General features: G+C 37.9%; 1 protein-coding gene across 4 annotated transcripts in view; it reads right to left on the reverse strand.

The window, feature by feature from the left end:
- Positions 1-23479, reverse strand: part of LOC127423130 (myotubularin-related protein 4-like) — an 86852-nt gene that overhangs the window by 57861 nt on the left and 5512 nt on the right. The window contains exons 1-3 of one of the 4 annotated variants that reach the window (XM_051667251.1): positions 21512-21539; positions 17627-17693; positions 15905-16012 (exon numbers count right to left, since the gene is read on the reverse strand). In XM_051667251.1, coding sequence (XP_051523211.1) covers positions 15905-15907 — 3 coding nt within the window. In that variant the 5' untranslated portion in view covers positions 15908-16012; positions 17627-17693; positions 21512-21539. Of the gene's footprint in view, positions 1-15904; positions 16013-17626; positions 17717-21511; positions 21590-23479 lie in introns of those variants that run through there. The other 3 variants (XM_051667242.1, XM_051667260.1, XM_051667233.1) reach the window with 3 other exon arrangements.

Consider the following 23479-nt stretch of genomic DNA (forward strand, 5'->3'; position numbering starts at 1 on the left):
TAACATGAACAAAAAAAGTTTCAGATCCGATATTTTGACACAAACCTAATTTGTTCCACCTGTTCGCAATCAATCGACTGTGTTTACTAGAAGTAGACCGATATATCGGTTTTACCGATTAATCGGTGCCAATAGTTGCATTTTGGAATCGGTTATCGGTTATTTGCTATCGGTTATCTGCAAAAATTGGTTGATAGTTGCAGATAGTTTTTTCATAATTTTGTCATTTCAAAATAAGAGTCCCCAGTGTGTTTTGGGCTTATTTATACGGAAAAGTCCCGCATTATGTACCAAATCTTCATTTTTTTTCTGGTTATTATTGGGATTTTGTTTGAACAAAAAACTGCATCTGGGATTTTATTCATTTTGGTCTTTGTCTGCCATAGTAAAGAATTAATAATTATTTTTTGACATTCTATAAATCGATTTTAAAAACTATCGGCCGATAAATCGGTTATTGGCAAAATCCACTAATGGTCGACCTCTAGTGTTTACATTAAAGGAATATTCAGGGTTCAATACAAGTTTCTCAATCTACAGCATTTGTGTCATAATATTGATTACCACAAATAATAATTTCGACTCGTCCCTCCTTTTCTTTAAAAAAAAGCAAAAATCAAGGTTACAGTGAGACACAATGGAAGTCAATGGGGTCAATCCGTAAACGTTAAAATACGAACTTTTTCAAAAGTATCGCCACAAGACAAACAATTTGTGTGTTAACATGATTTCAGTGTGATAAAATCACTTACTAACCTTTCCTGTGTAAAGTTTCATCCGATTTTATAACTTTGTTGCCATGGCGATGTAGTGTCAATAAACCATAACACAATTTAAAGAACTTTACAGCTCAAATAATACACAACTTTTAACAGAAGTTATAAAATGATAAGATTCACATTTCTGCCTTTAAACCCTCCAAAAATTGGCCCCATTCACTTCCATTGTAAGTGCCTCACTGTAACCTAATAGAACCCAGAATATTCCTTTAACAACGCATCTGATGGTCATTTTGTTCATGAAGTGCATTTGACGCTCATGCGCGCAGCCGCGTGACCGCATTAACCACGAGCGCTCTTATTCAATCGCTCCTCAGTTCCTCCAGTCGAGCGGATTTGTGTTGATAATGGTCTAAGTTTTCAATCTAAACTGAATGTGATTAGAGATAAAGACTGGATGCTACAAAATTAATACTAAGATAATTAACAGATAACACGTCTTTCTATTGCAATGCACAAATAAACATACAGCGCCACAGTCTTTTATGAACGAGTCTTGAATAGTGTTTGGAATCTTCAGGCGCTTCATGATTCGATTGGATTTTGATTCAGGAAGTCACAAACCGATTCCAAAATGAGCTTGTTTACATGTACGATTTTACACCGATTTTGCTTAATAAGCCTTCAACATGCATGGTCATGTAAGCGCTTTAAGCAGCTTTCCTTTATCGGTGTAAGGTCATAAATGGTTTAAGAATAAACCGATTGTGACTACCACCCCTGGAGTTCGCGAGTTCGAATCCCAGGGCGTGCTGAGCGACTCCAGCCAGGTCTCCTAAGCAACCAAATTGGCCCGGTTGCTAGGTAGGGTAGAGTCACATGGGTTAACCTCCTCGTGGTCACTATAATGAGGTTCTCACTCTCAGTGGGGCACGTGGTGTGTTGTGCGTGGATGCCGTGGAGAATAGCGTGAAGCCTCTACAGTTACAGTCGGTGAGTTGTCAACGCTAACTTATCGTGCTAGCTAGCTAATGTATACATATGATATAAACTCGATATTCTAGATAACATGATACCTCATCTCGAGTTTCCGTCTTTCTTGTGAAAAGGCCGGGTGTGTGACATTGGCACCAGGGTGCCGTATTAAGGGCGGGTTTTAGGGCAACGCTGCGAGGCTAGTGGCCCGATGATGGGAACGCAGATCGATTTTGGTCTGCGGCTCAAGGTCCAATGCTATTGGCCTCAGCTGGCCTGTTGATAGCCCTGGCTCGCACTGGCCCGATAGTGGAAAAGCAGCAAATGATTCTCAAATCGTATGCAAATCTTTGGCAAGTAAAGGCAAATTCTGTGTAATGACTCCTCATAAAAGTCATGCAAAAATAAACTGTTTCACAGCAACCTTAAACTTGGTCGTCATCTTAATTTATCTGAAGGCTCACACATATTTGCAGTGTTACACACTGCATGCCACTTATCTGTATCATAATAATTGTAATTGTATGTAATAACATACAATTAATTAAATAATAAAAAATTAGTATATCAAGAATCCCAATGCATCGGTCAATTCAACACGCACACTTTAAACATCACTTGTAACTCAAATCACACTCTGATCACGTTTAATTTCTCCATCATTGTCAGTTTTCTCTCTCAAAGCACGGAGATGCATCGACGTGCTGCATGGCTGCAGTGCGAGGGGGAGGGGCAATGCATCAGCGAGCAGTCACGATGAGCGAGAGACACTGAGAAACAGAGGAGAGAGAGAGAATACGCAGCGAGCACCAGTGACACAGCATTCTTCAGCATCCCATCCCCCCTCCCTGACTTTGATCACCCTGTTGTCCATTGTAACAAACAGAAGGTGTCTCTCTCTCTCTCTCTCTCTCTCTGAACATTCCCAGCATGCGTCACTGTCTGCACTAAAAAGACGAGCTGTAACTCACAGTCCTGACTCTAATAGGGCAAGTGCGCACCACATCTTTCTCCAAAACTCTCACGAGTGTAGCGGACCTGCCACAATGTGCTTTCTAAGGTCGTGACACCCCCTGTAGGATAACAGAGATGTCCAAAACTGCAGCTTGATTAGTTAGTGGGTCTGACGACTAGTTGGTCTCGAGGAAGCCCTGAGTAATTAGGCTGGTTTAGGGGTCATGACCACCTGACAGATTAAAAACGCTTTTAGAGTACGTTAACAGGACAAATCATTATGTGATCAAAAATGGCTAGATGGAGAGGAACGGTATACAGCAGTCTCAAAATACATTATAAGAACTTATTTTTAACTTGACATGGCGTCTAAATGCAAAATTAATGGTGTGAGATGCGGGGGAAAACCCTACTTCCAGGTTTTCAATAACTGTGGAAATCCCTATGACTATAAACTTTTATTGCACAAAACTATCACAAAAAAAACCCAAACACAAACAGACCTATGTATTACGCATAACAAAAAGGAATATTCCTCACAGTAGGCAATTTAAATACGAATGCAATTCTTAATATATTGTTAAAGTTGGTGAATTTGTTGCAAAAGAGCTGCTTTAACCCTTAAATGCATGGGTGATTCACCAAACATTATTACATATATCTATCACAAATGTATCTACAAAATGCCCAGATAGTGTCAAATGTTCAAAACAAAATGTTTTCAAGACAATATTTTGATGTTTTATTTTTTAGACATCAAAGAGATGATGCAACAAATCTAGAAGAGGATTCATTACTTTCACACTAAAATGACATGAGACGAAACTGATTGTCAAACACATACTGAGCTACACATAATCTACACATTTGTATTTTCTCAGCCACTAACTGAGTCTAAACAGACGCACAACATCCATAATTTCAGTAGTGCACCCAAATGACAACTCGTATCATAATGTTCATGTGTTAAACTTGCTATAGTTTACTTCCATGTTGCTATTTCATGCATCGCTGTACTCTGAAATGTGTCAGAGCGCAATTCATAAACCAACGCAAGTATGCTTGCATTCTCAGGATAAGTGAACTTGTGGAGCAACAGTATATATATATATATATATATATATATATGTGTATTAAATGTATATAAATGTCAAATGTAAATCAAGTCAATCACTGAAACAACAGCGCCACCTTGAGTAAGAAATAACATGTATAATATGTATGTGTTACTGATAAATCTCAATTGTCACAGAATTCAACGTGATATAGCAGTCATTTGTATGAATATAGTTCTCATTTGTCTTGTAATAAACAAAGAAATAGATATCCAGTGATAGTAAACTTGTATAGATATTAAATAATGATGAAAATATGATTTAGGTTAAAGATTAACTGAGTAGCTCGGAGAGGGTTTTAGCATGCTGCTGACAGTGTAAAAGCTTATAGTCAGTTAAGATGACAGCTTAGACTGTTGGCAATGCTTGTTGTCTCCAAATGAATTCCCTGCTGCTAAAAATCTTAAAAGCTATAAGAAAATCGAGATAAACTCGCCAGTCAACCTCATTAACCGACTGGATGGGAATAGTGATGACTAATCAGCTAGTCAATGATCCAGAAACTTCCCTAAACAATAATAATGTGCTTCATGCATGCATGCATGTCATAAACGCATGTGACATGACAGCAATGCATGTAACGCATTGGGAAATGAAGGGAAATGGTCCTGTCAATCACATGAAACACGTTTAAGGGCATCCCGGCCTGAAACGCCCACTGCGCTTCCTCATCTCTCTCACTCGCAGAGAAACTCTCCATTAAATGCTCCATTGAAGCGTGAAGTGAGGGAGAGACAGGACGTAGAAACGGAGAGGAAGAGCACTAGGCAGCACGAATGAATGATTTATGCCCTTTGAGCTTTCAGTCACATCTCTACTACACGACATGACTGAAATACTGTAAATAACAAAGATAGTGCAACACCTGCAATATCTAACTCTACACCTGCATTAGTGTCCATAAAGCAAGAAACTACTTTACACAAATACACAGGTGCGAATACTTGGCCAACAAGTGTGCAGTCCTTCAATCTGAAGTATGTAATTATAGCCACAAGACAAACATGATGTGTTAACATGATTTTAGTAATGAGATTTCACAGAATGAGTTTCATTCTGTGTCATTTGAGTCATCATTGAGTCTGTGTCATGTATTTGGCGCCATCTCCTGGTGGTCATATGTAACATTGTGCTTCATGTGGATTGTCTAATGATCTATGCATCAGATTACCTTGTGTCTGGGCTCGGTTTAAAGATAATCACCTCCTCTAAGTAATGGTATGTGCTATGTTATGTTCGGTTTATTTTTCGTGAAGTTATAAGCGAAAACACGACATACAAGCAACACCAACATAATTGTCAAAGACATATACTCAGCTATTACTCGCTATATTTGTGTCTGTGAGTAAAACAAATAGTCTGGTTGTATTCTACTCTTTGAGAGCTTTCCAGCAACATATGACACATGACTATTTGGTCAGTTTGATGTTTTTACTGATTGCAATAAGTACAGTGCAAATGTTTTTATAATTTATCAAAACGGAACACTTCTGATTTGTCTGCAAATTTCAAAGCACTTGTTCAGTTTTGTTCATCGTTTGCTTTCAAACAATACCTATTTTGTGATGGTCAAGACTGTAGTTATAAATATTTTTTGACTAATATTTTGTTCCTTGCAGGCCCATCTAAGTTTAAAGGGTTAAATGGGGAAATCATCAAAATAAATTGTGTGGTAATCAACATTATGCTACAAATGATGTTAATTGAGCTTAACTTGTATAAAACCTGGGACATTCCATTAAATCAGATGTGTTAATATTCAGGTAGCTAGCTGTAAAACTCTCAAGTTTATCTTACTTTAACTTTAAAAAATAAACAGAGAAAACAAAGTTTATAAATGTGACACTCCAGTTACGGCCTCCATGACGACTCCATGACACTTATTTTAGAAAAGGAGAGACTCTGCTGTTGCTATGTTTACAACAGGATACAGGGGAACAACGTGTGCGTGCGTGTGAGAGAGAGACGTGGTATTGGTGTTTTGCTGAAGGGGCAGTTTATCATGAACACATGACAGAAAGGCATAAAGGAAATGAGCATGACCTTTAAAGACAACACATCCTTGTTCTTAACAGGCTAAATCTCTCTAGTCTTGCTATGCTCAATTCATCAGTGCACCTTATTCTAAACAAAGAGTTCATCAAATACACTGCGTGCCCAATTATTAGGCAAGTGAGTATTCTGATCTTATCATTATCTCCATGCACATTTTCCAACTCCAAACCATATAAACTTGAATGCTTATTGGATTCAATCATTTTCAGGTGGTATGTATTTGTGTAATGAGGGAGGGTGTGGTGAAAGTGACTAACACCTTATATAAATGTGTGCATAATTATTAGGCAGCTTCATTACCTCAGGTAAAATGGGCCAAAAAAAGAGATTTAACTGACACTGAAAAGTCAAATATTGTAAAATGCCTTTCAGACAGATGCAACACTCTTGAAATAGCTAAACTATTGAGGCGTGACCACCGGACAATCAAACGTTTTGTTGCGAATAGTCAACTGGGCTGCAAAAAACGCATGGAGAAGAAAAGGCACAAATTAACTGCAAAAGACTTGAGAAGAATTAAACGTGAAGCTACCAGGAACCCATTATCCTCCAATGCTACCATATTCCAGAACCAAAATATTACTCATCACATGATTATACAAATATAAACCATTTTTTCCCCATTAAGGATTTCCAACAAAAATAACTATATTGTGACGTTACAATCATGCAAAATTACTCATAACGTGATAAAAGACTTTGGTCAAACCGCTCATTCCTGGTGCTAACTTTATAAACATTACAAACAGATACCACACCTAAGACTAAACTCAATAAGCAGTTTTGAAAGAACAAAAAAAAAAAAAAAAAGCAAAAAAAATTAACTGCAATATAGAGCTTGCAAAAACTAGTTTTGATCCGATTCTGGTTTTAGAAGAACCCTCTCAACCATATCCTCTATTCTGAACGATTCTAAGTCGAAATTAACTGGTCTGTATGTGTTAAAGCTATAAATAGAGGCAATAAATTAGCTCAGCATGTATTCTACCACTGAAACTTCACCCCTGACATTCCCTAACGTACAGGACTTTATATAAAAGACAGGAAGACAGAAAGAGAAAGGAACTAGTGGATTATTATACGCACAGGAGAGACACAGGTGACATGGGATGACATCATAAGGGATGGTCCATATGGGTCATTATTCAAGAGACAAAACCAAGGTAAAAGATCTGTTTTGTTCCCTCTTACCACACACACACACACACACACACACACACACAATACCTTGATGAAAAAACCTCAGTCAAACCTCAGTCAACTCAATACTGATGCTTTTGGTTTATTACACAACAAATCCCAGCTGACTGAGAGAAAGGAAACAAAATACAGAGAACAGGAACAGCTCACGTACGATTGTGCTTTCTGGGTGTAGGAATGTACTACACACAGACACACCTGTTGAAAATCTCACTCGTACACATTTTCCACTTTTTGAAATGTCTATGTTAATGTTTAAAACCTTTCGAGCTATATAAAATCAAGCAATATTGTGAATTTAATGCACTTTTTATTTGGCCACTTTATTTCTTAAAGAGCGAGACTAAGACGAGACAAATTTCATGATCCTTCAGGGCTGCACAATTCATCACAATCATGATAGTCATGTGTAGGGCTGGGCGATATGGCCAAAAATATTATCACGATATTCTTTTTCATATCGTTCGATGTCGATATTTATTACAATATACATTCACATTTTGTACTGAGAATTTCCATGTTGACAGAAGAAAAAACGTAATGCTAAACAGTGGAAAATGGACCATTTATTATTTTCATTCAAGTGAGAGAGACTATGCTACCAACTAGTAATTTTATCGTCTTTCCTGGTCATCCATGCCAGAGATTTAATTGTTCATAATTAAAGGCTCACACGCTGATTTGTAACATTAAACTTTATGGTCGGGGAGCCACATTAACTAATGCAGCGCCTCATGTCTACTCACACACGGGGAAAAGAGGCAACGCGTGCAGAGCGGGACAGGGCATTAATGAAGCGTGTTCCGTGCTAGAGAAAAATATTCAAGAATACAGTGCAGAAAGATCAGATCTGGTGTACACAGCACTGTTGTTTTGTCGCACTGCACACTAGAGATGATGAGCGGGCGCAACAGTCCGTAGCCTAATCATTAGCAAGGCAGCTAACGTTAGCAACTTCACACAGTCTGACCCTACGTTACCACACGTGCGTTGTGAGCGAACCGGTGCGACCATTTTCAATTCATTCCTAGGGAAGCCGAGCGCCACGCTCGCAAAGAATATTGTAGGACTGACAGCAATGTGGAGCAAGCTGTTCCCTAGCATTGTGAGCAGCTTTGAGCGGATTTAGTGTAAATGTAGCCTGAGAAAGCCAAACTTCTTGCTTTTTTCGCGACACGCACCTGATCGTCTAGATATAGAACATAGGTTAAATATCGAAAAGTAGTCAAAAGCTCATCATCGATATCGTGGATTTTTTTTTAGCGTGATAAATAGAGATCGTTTTGTCACTCAGCCCTAGTCATATGTGATTACTAAACCACAAAAGGCCGTGATTAAGGGCCAAATCATACTCCGTGCAAGTACGTGAACGCAGACGCATCTTGCAACGCAAGCTCGATTTCATGCATCGCTGCACTCTGAAATATGACAGAGCGCAATTCATAAACCAACGCAAGTATGCATTGCATTCTCAGGGTAAGTGAACTTGGAGCAACAGTATATATATATGTATTAAATGTATATAAATATATATTTATAGCAACTTACCTGAATAAGGACATCCAGTTTAATGGCACAGACGGTTGAAAGTAACCCCGTGAGTACTGAGGTTTTTTCCCACCACAGCAACGCAAGAACTTAAGCATGTTCAACTGGACAGTGTGTTGGCAATGTGTTGGCCAAGCGATCGCATCTGCATTCATGTACTTGGAGTATGTTTCAGCCTTAAGTGAAAATGAATAGCCTACATAGTCGATGTGCACTTCAGAGTGAATGATGCGCTGTTCTGTGTGCAAAAAAAGAATAAATAATAATAAAAGTAGAAAATGCATTAATTATACGAAGCATATTTGCAAAATGAAAACAATAAACAGAATAGTGTTACATTTAAAACTTGGCTTATTATTTAGTGTGGACACACTTCCGGGTTAAGCCACGCCCACATCTGGTTATATCTGAATATAGGTCATTTTGCCATTGCAAAAGAAAAGATAACTTATCTGCACACCCCTAGAACTGAGGTAGCAAACATCATGCAGAACTGTAATTTGAATAACAAAATTAAACTCAAAAGAAACTAACTTATATACAAACTATAACAGTTACAGAAATACTCAAATCAGCCTGTCTGGCACCAACAATCGTGCCACGGTCCAAATCACTGAGATCACATTTTTTCCCCATTCTGATGGTTGATGTGAACATTAACTGAAGCTCCTGACCTGTATCTGCATGATTTTATGCACTGCACCCACACAATTGGCTGATTAGATAATCACATAGATGATTGTTGGTGCCAGATGGGCTGGTTTGAGTATTTCTGGGATTTTCACGCACAACAGTCTCTAGAGTTTACTCAGAATGGTGCCAAAAACAAAAAACATCCAGTGAGCGGAAGTTCTGCGGACGGAAACGCCTTGTTGATGAGAGAGGTCAACAGAGAATGGCCAGATTGGTTTGAACTAACAAAGTCTACAGTAACTCAGCTAACTGCTCTGTACAATTGTGGTGAGAAGAGTATCATCTCAGAATGTTATTCTGAGATGCGGGTTGGCGCTGTTTTGGTGGAACAAGGGGGACCTACACAATATTAGGCAGTGGTTTTAATATTGTGGCTTATCGGTGTATATCATTAGATAATCCACATGAAGCACAATGTTACACATGGCCACCAGGAGATGGCGCCAACTACATGACAGCCTCAATGATGACTCAAATGGCACAGAATGAAACTCATTCTGTGAAATCTCATTACTAAAATCATGTCTGCATGCTAGTCAAGTCAACCTTTATTTATAGAGCACATTTAAAAACAACAGAAGTTGACCCAAAGTGCTTTAAAGTTCAAACAAACAAAATGACAGTGATATAAAAACAGACTGATTTAAAGTTAAATATAAAACGTAATATAATAAAAACATTTAAATACAACATCATGCATTTATCCATTTCAAACTATTCAATGATCTATTCAAAAGCCCCAGAATCAAAATATGTTTTTAAAGAAGATTTAAAAATGTCTAATGATGAAGCTGACCTCGCATGGAAAGGAAGACTGTTCCACAGATTAGGACCTATCACAGAAAAGGCACGGTCACCCTTAGATCTATAGCGGCAATGAGGAACCCTCAATAAAAGTTGATCAGAAGACATGAGCACTCTGGTGGGGGAGTAAGGGTGTAGGAAGGTCACTGATATATTGGAGCATGAGACCAGATAGTGCCTTATAGACAAAAATCTGAATTTTAAAATCGACCCTGAATTTCACAGGAAGCCAGTGTAGAGATGCTAAAACCGGGGAAATGTGATCCCTCTTTCTTGATCCTGTTAAAAGTCTAGCTGCCACGTTTTGAACTAGCTGTAGGCGGTATAACGCAGTTTGGGGCAGACCAATGTAGTTACAATAGTCTAACCTTGATGTAATAAGTGAGTGGTTCACATTTTCCACATCTTTATGGGAAATAAAATGATACATTTTAGCGATAGATCTCAGGTGGAAAAAGCTACCCTTGACAACAGCACTGATCTGCTTACTGAAAAGTAAAGAGGAGTCTAAAATCACTCCAAGACTCCTCACATGATCTTGTACATTCAACGACAGAGGACCTAACTGGGCAACCGTGCCAGGTAAGGAGGACGTGGAGGAACTTAAAATCAGAACTTCGGGTTTGCTTTCATTTAATTGTAAGAAACAGTTTTCCAGCCAATGTTTAATATCGGTGAAGCAATTTAGAGCATTCTCAGATTAACAATTCTTGTCTACACTCACTGGGAAATAAAATTGTGACTCGTCAGCATAACAGTGATAAGATATGCTGTACTTATAGGAAGCTCAGAGGAAGCATTTACAGGGAAAATAACAAGTGTCCTAAAATCAATCCTTGAGGGACACCACACTGTAATTGAGCCGACGTAGAAGAAAAATTACCTAAATTTACAGAGAACGTCCTTTCTTTTAGATAGGAGGAAAACCACTGAAGGGCCATACCCTGGATGCCAACCATACACTCAAGACGAGTAAGAATATTATGGTCAATAGTGTCGAATGCGGTACTGAGATCTAATAAAATTAAGACGACAGGTGAACCTGAATCCATGGAGAGTAAAATATCATTAGTGACCTTCAACAATGCAGATTCAGGGGGGTCCTGGGTAGCTCAGCGAGTAAAGACGCTGACTACCACACCTGGATTCGCGAGTTTGAATCCAGGGCGTGCTGAGTGACTCCAGCCAGGTCTCCTAAGCAACCAAATTGGCTCGGTTGCTAGGGTGGGTAGAGTTACACGGGGTCACTATAATGTGGTTCGCTCTCGGTGGGGCGTGTGGTGAGTTGTGCGTGGATGCCGCGGAGAATAGCGTGAAGCCTCCACACGCGCTATGTCTCTGCGGTAATGCGCTCCTCAAGCCACGTGATAAGATGCGCAGATTGACGATCTCAGACGCGGAGGCAACTGAGATTTGTCCTCCACCACCCGGATTGAGGCGAGTCACTACGCCACCACGAGGACTTGAGAGCGCATTGGGAATTGGGCATTCCATATTGGGGAGAAAAAGGGGAGAAAAAACCCCAATGCAGATTCAGTGCTGTGCAAGGGTCTGAAACCAGAATGAAATGTATCTAAAATGTTAAATGTACTTAGAGAGGAGTAGAGCTGCGAATAAACAACTCTCTCCAAACTCTTGGAAATTAAAGGCAGTTTGGAGATTGGTCTGTAATTGTGTATTGCCGGATACAAAAAAAGTTTTTTTTGACAAAGGATGTAGAATTGCATGTTTAAAACTACTTGGAACAACTCCACTTGCTAATGAGCTGTTAATTATAGCTGTCACACTGGAACTGATAGTCATGAAAAATTCTTTAAGAAGGTGTGGAGAAAGAATATCCAGCTTGTAACTGGAACACTTCATCTTGGAGACTACATCTGCTAACTGTGCTGACGAAACTGGTTGAAAGTGAGTCAGGGAGGTGGACAGCGAAGGAATTAGTGGTTGATCAAATTGTGAAGGTACAATTGCACCTTTAATCTGCTCAATTTTGTGAGTAAAGACGTTTAAAAATGTTTCACAGCTTTCTTGGGTTTTTGAGTTGAGTTTAAAACGGAATCAATTGTTTTGAACAATAGTTTTGGTCAATTTGCATTATCAGAGATTAATGTAGAGAAAAACTTGGCTTTCGCTTCCTTTACAGCTCTCTGATAGTTAAACACTCCTTTAAAATGTCATAAGAGACCTGAAGTTTGTCTCTTTTCCACTTGCGCTCAGCTTTTCTGCACTCTTGTCTGAGAGTGTGGGTGACGTCATTTAACCAAGGCTGTGAAATACCCTCAACTCTCCTTGGCTTGAGCGGAGCAACATTATCAAGTGTAAAAGTACAAGATTTATGATAAATTATTTTTGTAATGCTATAACTTTTGATTGCTTTGTTGTATCAACACAATTACTTTTCTCAGATACAGCTGACATGACTGGGAACAAAAGCAGTTTTCAGAGCCACCTTATTTACAACCTGAGATATATAATGGAAAATAAGAAGAAAAAAAATATATATATATTTTCAGAAATGTCTTAGGCTGAGAGACTCAGAATGTATTAATCTATATAGTTAAAACATTTTAACATTTTCTTTACAATGATACCAAACACTTGACTCTGTTTTTTGTTTGTTTTGTTTTTTTGTCGAGTTAAGCCTTTAATTTTGGGCATGCTACTGAGAAAGGAAATCTTTAAAAGCACCTTCAGAGCTTAAAGGGTTAAAGTAGAAAAATGTACATTTTTAACTTCATGGGACTCTCAATTTGCACATTGTTTGAATAAGAGCACTGTTTTTAAAAATTAAATAAAAAAATGTATGGAAGTAAAATTAATCCGATTCTTTAAAGAAATAGGCCAAATCAACAGATTAATTAATAACCAAAATAGTTGTTAGTTAAAGCCCTACTCTACAGTCTTCACAATGCAAAACATGAAGACACAGTTCTGTATATGCAGCAGCAGTTCTTGGCTCTGATTGGACTGCAGTACAGTAGATTTGTGTCCTGGCAGTTTTGTGTACCCTTAAGCAGAAAGGCTCACAAACGCTCTTGATGAAGACGAGGCACAGGCTGTGCTTTGTTTATGGCGCTCGCTAAGTGTTTAATGAGCGTCGAGGGAATGCGTTCGCCCGCACACTCAGAGCTCCACAGAGTATGACATCACAATGGAAAACTCGTGTAAAACAGGACCGTCATGACGACTTTACAACTCTATCCACTGCTGTTTGTGACTGAGTTTCTTTACAGTGCGAATGAAGATGCTAAAGTGAAAACAAGGAGGTGTTTTTACATGATGATGGTATAAGTAGTCACAGAGAGTCTTTAACAGCAGGCTAACTGGGAAAGTGACCTCATTTGCAACACAATGTCACCCAAATACTCATTGAATGACACTTTCTCATGGGCCAGACATTTACCTTCACTCAAAAAAATACAATTTACATATTTCAATTTTAAAACAAAATTCCATAAAATTTTATTGAGTACTCTTTAATAAAATAAAAAATAAACATTTTATTAATTTAATTTTGTTAAACACTACAAAACTCAATTTAATGGAATTTTGTTATAAAATTTAATGCATAAATCTAAAAAAAAAAAAAAAAAAGAAGAAGAAAAAGAAAAAGTGTAAAATAGAATTCAATTTTGCAGCAAAAACGTACACAATAAAATTTCAGAAATTATGAAGCCAGGGGCCTGGGTATCTCAGCGAGTATTGACACTGAATACCACCCTTGGAGACGCGAGTTCGAATCCAGGGTGTGCCGAGTGACTCCAGCCAGGTCTCCTAAGCAACCAAATTTGCCCGGTTGCTAGGGAGGGTAGAGTCACATGAGGTAACCTCATCGTGGTCGCTATAATGTGGTTCTCGCTCTCAATGGGGCGTGTGGTAAGTTGTGTGTGGATCACGGAGAGTAGCATGAGCCTCCACATGCTGTGAGTCTCCGCGGTGTCATGCACAACGAGTCACATGATAAGATGCGCGGATTGACGGTCTCAGAAACGGAGGCAACTGAGACTTGTCCTCCGCCACCCGGATTGAGGTGAGTAACCGCGCCACCACGAGGACCTACTAAGTAGTGGGAATTGGGCATTCCAAATTGGGAAAAAATAAATAAATAAAAATTACGAAGCCATTCCTCAGCACCCGAGAGCATTTATCAGGGGACACATGGCATTCCATTATTTGCATTCCACAAACATTTCTTCAAACACGTACATGCAAACATCAAAGATGTTTCGAACATCTGTTTGCTTATACTCGGTAGTTTTACAGGGAAAGTCCACTATGGAAGAGACGAAAGAGAGCAGACTTTAGGCCATCATGGTGCTTAAAGGAATAGTTAACCAAAAAACAAATATTATGCCATCATTTAACAACCATCATGTCATTCCAAACTTGCTTGACTTTGTCTTCCATGGAACAAAAAAATAAAGAGAAATTCTGAAGAATGTAATGGCCTCTCTTTTCCATGCAACTACAATAAATGTGCATAAAAAAATAAAAAAGACAAAAGCACCAGAAAAGAATTATGAAAGTGGTACAAACAACCTGAGTGGTGTATTCCAAGACTTAAGATACCTTATGATAGCTTTAGGTGAGAAGTTATTCACTAATACTTTTCACCTCCAGTGAATAGTTTAATTTGAGAACCGCCAACTCTAACCAGATCAGTCTGATTTGGGAACGAATCATTCCGACCTGTTTTGTGTCAATGAAAAGATCAAATATCAAACATCAGTACTTTTTTTATGAACGCGCCAAGGACAGCTAGCACAGATGTCAAGACATCGTTTGGCTTCAGAACACAAGTCATATAGATTGTTTAAGATACTTCTGAGTCATTTTTGAAGCTTTAAGACCCCGGTTCTTATTCATTGGGAAAAAAAAAAAAAATTCATTATGGATCATTGTTTTATCTTTGTCAACTGAATTTTAAGGAACTTTGCTATGAAACTGAAATGCATATATACTCATATTATTAGCCCACTATACATCATCACACGAAAACCGCAAACAACACGTGAAGAAAAACATGCCATATAAGAGACAGCAGATATACAGTGAGAACAAGAAAATCACTTTACAAAAACACAATCTTCACTCTGCTCTGATCAGGCAATAAAGGAAGGGATTTTTCTCGTAAAGGAGAGAGGAGATGTCTTGACTTGCGATTGTAGCCGGAAGGCATTTCTTCAGTGCGCATCGAGCCATAAGTACCTTCACCATCTGCCTCGGACTGAAGAGAGATCAGCACAGCGCTCAAAGCGTGCACTGCATTGGAGAAAGATTACTGTATATGAAGGAGAAAATGTTCAAAACAAACTGTCACCCTATATGGCAAAACCCCAGTATATTAAAAGTAATGAAACAGCTTGGTTTAGATTTATATAGTGATTTTCTATCTCTCAACAAAGATAGTCACCGAAATCACATGCTCAACTCACCTGGTTGTCGCATCTAAAATGCGATGTACTTTCAATAATAGCAACGGTAAGGCACAGCATAATGTCTGGTCCCCTTTGTAACTTATTCTGGCCAGGAACCGCCAACTTAGACAGGAAGAGACCATCTGACTGACGTGTAAAGTGACCAACCACAGCTAGTTAAGTCTTTACATGCCGTTCATTCAAATAGCAATGCTAGTTCACGACCGGCTATTAGAGGAAAACACGAAAATTACCAGAAAATGTCCATAGACTTCAAAATCAGATTTTGTCAGCCCAAATAATGCCAATGAGTACAGATCATTTCACAGAGTTAACTTGTGGATATGTAGTTTACTCACATAATCCTACAACCTTTATACACTCAAACACTATAAAGCCTTCATGATGGACACACGTCGCTTACCATGTTCTCTGTGGATGTGTTTTGGTTTCGTCTCGTTCACGGCTCCTCCAGCTCTTCTCACCTCAACAGGCCTCGCACCTCACAGCGACAGCTCACGAGACACACAATCTGAAATGGAGAAATTCAATCAGCGAAAGATATCCTGTAAATAACATTTATCTGAAGCCAGGAGAACACAAAACTCTACATCGAGTCTAAACTTGAGAACAGGAGAATATACAAGACAAAATTTAAATAATTGTACAAACTCTCAGTAATCATACAATCTAGATGTTAACTTTTCTGAACATCTGTGGTGGTGTTTGACCTTGCAAAACTCAAAGTACGTCTATGGGATTGCCCATTTTATCATCTGCCAGGTGAAAATGGTAAATATGATCTCTCAGTAATGTAGCAGCACTCTAACTAGCAACATTATTTGTACTTCAGACATTCCTCTTTAAAAGACAAAAAGTATCAGCTGTATGCAAAGTGACCCACATTTGGTTTTTGACCACTGAAAATGTGAACAATTTACTCATGGAGTCACATTGAGAGCAACATATCTCTGGGACTGAAGCATTTAGGGCCTTAAAAAATGAAGATACCAAAAGAAAAGTTGGTTCTGAACCAGAATCTAAAAGAATATTAAGATATCTTTAATACTTCTTGAGTTACAGGCATGCCAACTTTGGAAAAATAACACAAAAAGTCCTTTTTCCCATTTTTGAACTGTCACCATTGGCATATAATGCAACAAGGATTGCTAAAGTTAACTGATTTTAGTAACAGTCCTACCAATCTCTGTGTAGGAATAAAATAATGATGCTGCCACCTTTCTAAGGTTATTTTTTGATCAGTGGTTTTGCTCTAAAATCATAGGTGAAAATTTCCACTTTGACCCCCTCTACAAAATAGTGGATTACTCAGTAAATATTGACCCATGGCATTTAATATTTTGGCTTTCATCTTCATTTATGCATTTCTTTCACCAGAAAAAAGAAAAGAAAAGAAAAAGATTAAAATTTTGTGCTGGGGACCTCTGGTTGAGTTGACACAGAATGACGGATTGCTCATTTAATCATTTGCCAGGTGAAAATGGTAAATATGATCTCTTAGTAAAGTAACAGCACACCTCTTCTCAACAAGAAGCTTGGAGCACAAACGCTGCAGGACGAATATTATGTAAAGATGACTGCATGTTTCAGTAAGGACATCACGGTTGGCGATAAATAATCTTGAGTTGTTCAGTGTTTTACTCTTATCTGAAGTCTTTCTCAATCTTCACCTATCAGGAATGTTCGGCATTTGCTGTTTTTACTGCTCAGAGTCCAGATACTTTGCAAAATTCAATAGAAAAATGTCCAGTCCTGAGCGTAAGATGCAGTTGCGCAAACAGGCATGTGCATGCACACAAACACAGGTTATCATCACAGTCTTTCACTGGCAGGTACTCTATAAACACCACACACACCTCTTTATTCCTTGATATGAAGAAACCATCTTTTCTAAACTGTTGAGAAATCTCTCTAAACTATGTTGAACTAGGGTTGGGCGATCTATCGAAATCTCATGCGATGATTTTGCTGTCAATTTAAAATTAGGCTATATTGTTAATGTCACGATGAATGTAGTGTGCTTTTTATTTGGCCACTACGGTCACTAATGCCTAGTGTACACTACATGACTCAAGCTTGTCTCCTTTGATGTTTTGAGTCTGCGAATAGAAGTCCTGGAGCTCACAAAGTCTTGTTGTATGCGCATTCCTGCGACAGGCCGAGACGAGTCCAACAGCTTGATATCTAAACGTCTGAAATATAGAGAGTGTGCAAGAGGAGGGCAAGGTATTAGGATTTCTGTATTAGGAAGCAGAAGACAAAAAATTATTAGAAAATTAAATGAAACTTCACCCACATCTCCCCTACCCGCTGTCTTTATTATTTTCTTCCTTTGCAAATTGTGCCAATATAGCGCTAGAACGGGCGCTAGAACTTTCATATTCTTTATCAAGAATAAACCGCGCGAGTTTGTGAATGAATTTCGTTATCTTATTTTTCAAATGCATTTTTGGCGAGCTGTTTGAAACGGGACGACGCTAAGACAGCCGCTTTTTCGCCAGTTACGTGCGGATTTATTGGGAAATAAGCATAATAAAAAACGAATGCATGAACATCCACAATAGGGCCGCAGATATGCAGCACGCACATCAGAAGTTCAGTTACAGGTACTGCACTAAAATAACTCAGAATTCTGCTCTAAATGTCATGTTTGGGAATATTAAGAGAAACTGTGCGCCAGTTTTTAGCGCTTTTCTTTCTTGTCTTTTAATTTTTTGCGCTTTGTCATTTAGTAAAACACAGACGTAATGATTGATTATATGTCCTCATGAAATCAGAGACTCTCCCCTCGAAATCTGAACACAAGTGGTCAAAAAAGACGACCAGGTGTAACGGTGATGTGTCACGTGTACATTTGTGATCGGATCACCCAAAACGCATCTTAATAACAGGTGTTCACGTGCTCTCAGTCGGGGACGGTCATGTAGTTGATACACTAGTCCTGAAGGGTTCGCAAAAACACGCCGAATAACCGAACTGCGAGTCGCAGGGGGCAGACTGCAAGTAGTGTAGTGTACGCTTGGCTTAAAGAGGCTTTCACAATCCTTAAGGTCTGCACAATTCAGCAAAATCTCAGTAATGTCCTCTGTGATTATTATACTGCCAAAGGCTGCGATTTAATTCAGAGAATAAACGGTCTGTGTGTGCTTCAGAGTGAAGGGGTGGCACACTGTTCTGTGTGCGCTTGCAGGGCTCATGATGTGCTGTTTTAATGATCTCAGAGTGGTCTGTGTGCATTGTGAAAGCAAAGTGCTAAAGGTTCAAACAGTTATGCAATTCAAAACATTTGTAACTGCTTCAAATTATTATACAAATCTAAAAACGGGACAAGAAGGTGACAGCGTTTCACCAGATTTGTAGTGAGCAACATTGCAAACTGTCAAATACACACTGCACTTCAGTGTTTAGACAAAATAAAAGCTCCAGGTGACTACAACAAATATATTAAAAATAATCCTCATAATAATATTAATAATTCTGTACTATATTATATTGAACTGGGCTCCAAAAAGTGAGCAAACTTGTAGTTTTTGCACACCCTGTTAATTCACAATTGTTTTAGTAAAAACATATGTAGGTTAATTGATCATGCCTTCATTATTTTTTTATTTTTATGCATTACACATTCTGAGTCTATTTGGCTTTAATGGCTGTTTGGTTGAAATTACAGTTCCTCTGATAAAACACTTTTAATGCCATTTCAATCAAATACATAATTATCGAGATGTTTATTGAATACAGTCAATAAGTTGAATATTGAGAATTTTTGTAGGCATATTCCCCAGCCCTATGTTGACTAGTCAAAAAATTAATAAATTAATAAATACTGACAGGCCTCAAAAAAGTTTTAATTTTGTTATGAAGCACCACAAAGTGTCCATTATTTCCAGATAACTTTATAAAAATAAATGGACATAATTTTAATATAATTATCATATTTCTAGTAAATTACAGCATTGAAGTAAATTAAGTATTTTTAAGGTAAATATATATATATGTGTGTGGAAATTGCATTTTAAACATTGGTCATCTAATGAGCCCATATGTTTTGTGAATGAAAACCTGTTTGTGGTTAAATACCAAAAAATTGAATGCATTATTAAAAGCTGCACTTACATAAGTTATAGAGCTGCATGATTATGACAAAATCAGTATTGTTCATTATTTCCTTTGATATTGTAATTGCAATTAAAGAGACCGATATATCGGTTTTACAGATGAATCGATGCCGACAGTTGCTTTTTGGAACTATCGGTTATCGGCTAAAATCTATGCAGATAGTTTAAACATTTTATTTCTACAGTATAACAGCAGCTTCTGGAAGTGAAATAAAAAGATTTATCGGTTATCAGCCTATTCCTCCAGTTACTGGTATCTGCAAAATCCACTATCAGTCGACCTCTAATTGCAATTAATTTCAACAATAGAAGTTTCCTTAATTACTTATTCTGCATATGGCATCTGCATTCTACATTATTTGGCTACAGGTCCAAAACAAGCCACGAACTGTGTTACTAAATTACTTTTTTTACATATATATCAACAAACCCTAAAACCCCAAAATAACTGTAAAAACGATGATTTAAAAAATGTACAGCTCAAATAACACACAATTTTTAACAGAAGAATTAATGTAAGTGTTTTTATAAAATAAGCTTCACATTTTAAACCCTCCAAAAATTGGCCCCATTGACTTCTATTGTAAGTGCCTCACTGTAACCTTGATTTTTGCTTTTTTTAAAAGGAGGGACAAGTCTAAATTAATTTTAGCAATCAACATTATGCCACAAATGCTACTGATTGAGCTTAATTTATATTGAACCCAGAATATAACTTTAAAGAGCTGTAAGATTGCAACAAAAATCAATATTGTCGATTATTTCCCTTGATATTGTAATTGCAATTCATTTTAATGATAGAATTCAGTAACATACATTGTTAAATACTTATTCTGCATTTGGCATCTGCATTGTACATTCTTTATGTAGGCTACATATCAAAAACAAGCCAAGAAATATGTTCCTAAATTATTTTATTGCTGTTTTATTTACAATGCTCGTCTGTTGTAAATGTAAAAAGTTGCCGCCTTTACCCACTGAGACGACGTTGATCTCGTGCTACAAGCTCACTAATAGGATGAGCTTTGATTTACAGGTAAAGGAAACTGAAAAACTCCACAGGTGCCCAGAGCTAATGGAACATGCATAGATCGCACAAATCTATGACTGATATGTTGATATATAATAGTGCTGGGGAAGCTACTTTGAAACTGTAGCTTGCTAAGATACTCAAAAATAAATTTTTGAATTTTTTTTTTGTTTGTTTGTTTTTTGGGAAAAAGCAGCTTGCTACACTACAAGCTACCAAACTTTTTAAGGGGGCAATATCTTTATAAATATTTATTCAGTAAAATATGCATACATTTATATTAAATAGTGTCAGCTCCAAAATCTACTGACTAAGTGTTCCTTTATCTCATTTACCATCATTAAATTGTATTACATAAATATCAGCATTAGCCCTATAGTTTTGACAGGTGTAGCTCGTTTTAACTAAATTAAAGAGGGCAACTTTTACCCATAATGCAATACTACAGCACACCCGCTGGCTGAGTTCAAAATTGCATACTACCATACTACTTCTGCCATATGTGTCTGTGGCAGAAGTAGTAAGCGTAGTATGGGAAGTATACCATCCGACCTCAACCCTTCTTATCCTGCACACACACAAACACACCCACTGCAGGAACTCTCTCAGAGCACAAACTCTGTTTCCCCTTGCTAAAATGATCTTATTGCATGAGAAAAGTAAACAGAAGCCTTTAAACTCGTGCAAACCTGTAACACTGAAGCATTCAACGCTGTAACCGTTGAACGTTCTAAACTTCAAAAGAACCGCTACAAGTGTAACGAGCGAAACATTCCATTCCAGCACAACAATGTATCAATGTCTGAACAATGCCGCTGTTTACATCTCGAGACTCGAGTGTTCTAATGGTTTCAGCTCTTACCTTAGCGCAACACTGACCGTGTACACAAACACCAGTGAATCTCATGACATGTTCACGTGAATAACACACACAGTGCGCGCGCGGACAAGGAGCGGGCGTGACTTCAAGCGCGCGGAGTGAGGAGTGCAGTACGTGACAGCGCTGTTCTTACAGGGCATGCACATTTTTATCTTGACACAATCATGCAATGCACGCATCAGTGTATCCATTGTGTTCTGAATAAAGTTTACAGGCATGCATGTGTATCCATATTGCTGTATACAACATATGCGTGCAACATGGTGATAGATTCGTGCGTGGGATGTTTGCATGCATATAACGCCCCTCTTTTTAATCAGAAGCACTGTAATAAAGTGTACAATAGAGCGAATATTTGCTTGAAGTCATTTAGTTTAGTTTTAGTTTAGTTATTTAGTGTCATGTCTCTTCTGTGTGAGGTGTGGCGTGAACACAGCTGAAGTGTTGTAGAAAGTGAAAGTTCCATAGTATTTCCATACTGTGTTCAGCGTGGGCGAATGTTTATCTGTCCACCTCAGTGAACTTTCCATTTACTCTGTTTATCTCTCACACAAATTTTCTAAAACTCCCTGTAAGTGTGAGGCTCTGTTAAATCCTGTTTCTGCTGTTTATAGACCTTATCTTGGGGCAAAACATTATGCATGGAAATATTGCATTATTTTATCTGTGCCCATGTATCATAGGTTTTCAAGCAGTCCACTTAAACCTGTCTTCACATTTACTGTATAAATACTAATAGTTATCTCAAGTCACTGTTAAGTTACTAATTGTCTCAACCCTAAAGTTGTCATTAATAAAAACAATCAACCTTAGTTAAGTACTTGAAATGTCACATTTTGGAATCATAACTCAAATATATATATATATATATATATATATATATATATGCTTTAAACTTTGGATTCAAGTACTACTCAAACTCAAAATTATCAAGTACAAGAATGCGACTGTGGGTTATCAGTAAGCCCTTGCGCTTGAATAAATTACGTTTGTTTGGTCAAGACAACTGAACTTATGGGGAAATATAATAACTGTTATTAAAAAATGAATACAGTTTTAATTCTTATGACTACTGTTATTGTTGTGATTTGTGTGAAGTCACCATTAGGGTGATTAGTGTCAGTTTTAAGTCATTCCTTCTCTACTCAATTGTACTTTACAAAAGTGCAGATTTATGTGCACTAAGATGTACTGAGGAGAATCCAATGTGCCATATGGGTAACCTAGAGTCCAGACATAATTTCTTTTATACTCTATAAGACGTACTATGACTGAATATAAAGATATAATAAGAACAACGATATGTTAATTACAGATGAGTTAAGTTTACTTGTAACTAGTAAACTGTTCTTTAACAATTAAGTCCACTTTACGAGCCAAATAAGTAGGGGTGTAACGGTTTATCGTGGATACATTGCAGTGACAAATGTGACGATGTGCATGATGGAGATGGGACTTTTTTTATTCTTTTTATTATTATTTTAGCGTCTGTTCTATCCAATACGCACAACGTCCTAAAAGCCTACGTAACGTGTGCATACAAATGGAAATCGCTTCATTGAACAGAAGGGGCTCTAAAATACAATTGCACACTAGCAGCCACAGATGTTGACAGATGCATTTTCAGCGCGAAGGTTCGAATGTCTGTTTTAAGTGTGAGACTGATCTGCTCTGACACTGCATGAGAAAATTTAAGTTTACAGACATTTCATGAGAGTGCCATATTAATCTATTACCTATAATGCTGAATATTATGTATATTAATGCTGTGGGGGAATATAATACTAATGTCAAATGTCATGTCTGATTTGACAGGGAGGGTAGAGTCACATGGGGTAACCTCCTCGTGGTCACGATTAGTGGTTCTCGCTCTCAATGGGGCGTGTGGTAAGTTGTGCGTGGATCGTGGAGAGTAGCATGAGCCTCCACATGCTGTGAGTCTCCGCGGTG

This window comes from Myxocyprinus asiaticus, chromosome 3 (genome assembly GCF_019703515.2).
Source record: "Myxocyprinus asiaticus isolate MX2 ecotype Aquarium Trade chromosome 3, UBuf_Myxa_2, whole genome shotgun sequence".
Lineage (NCBI taxonomy): Eukaryota > Metazoa > Chordata > Actinopteri > Cypriniformes > Catostomidae > Myxocyprinus > Myxocyprinus asiaticus.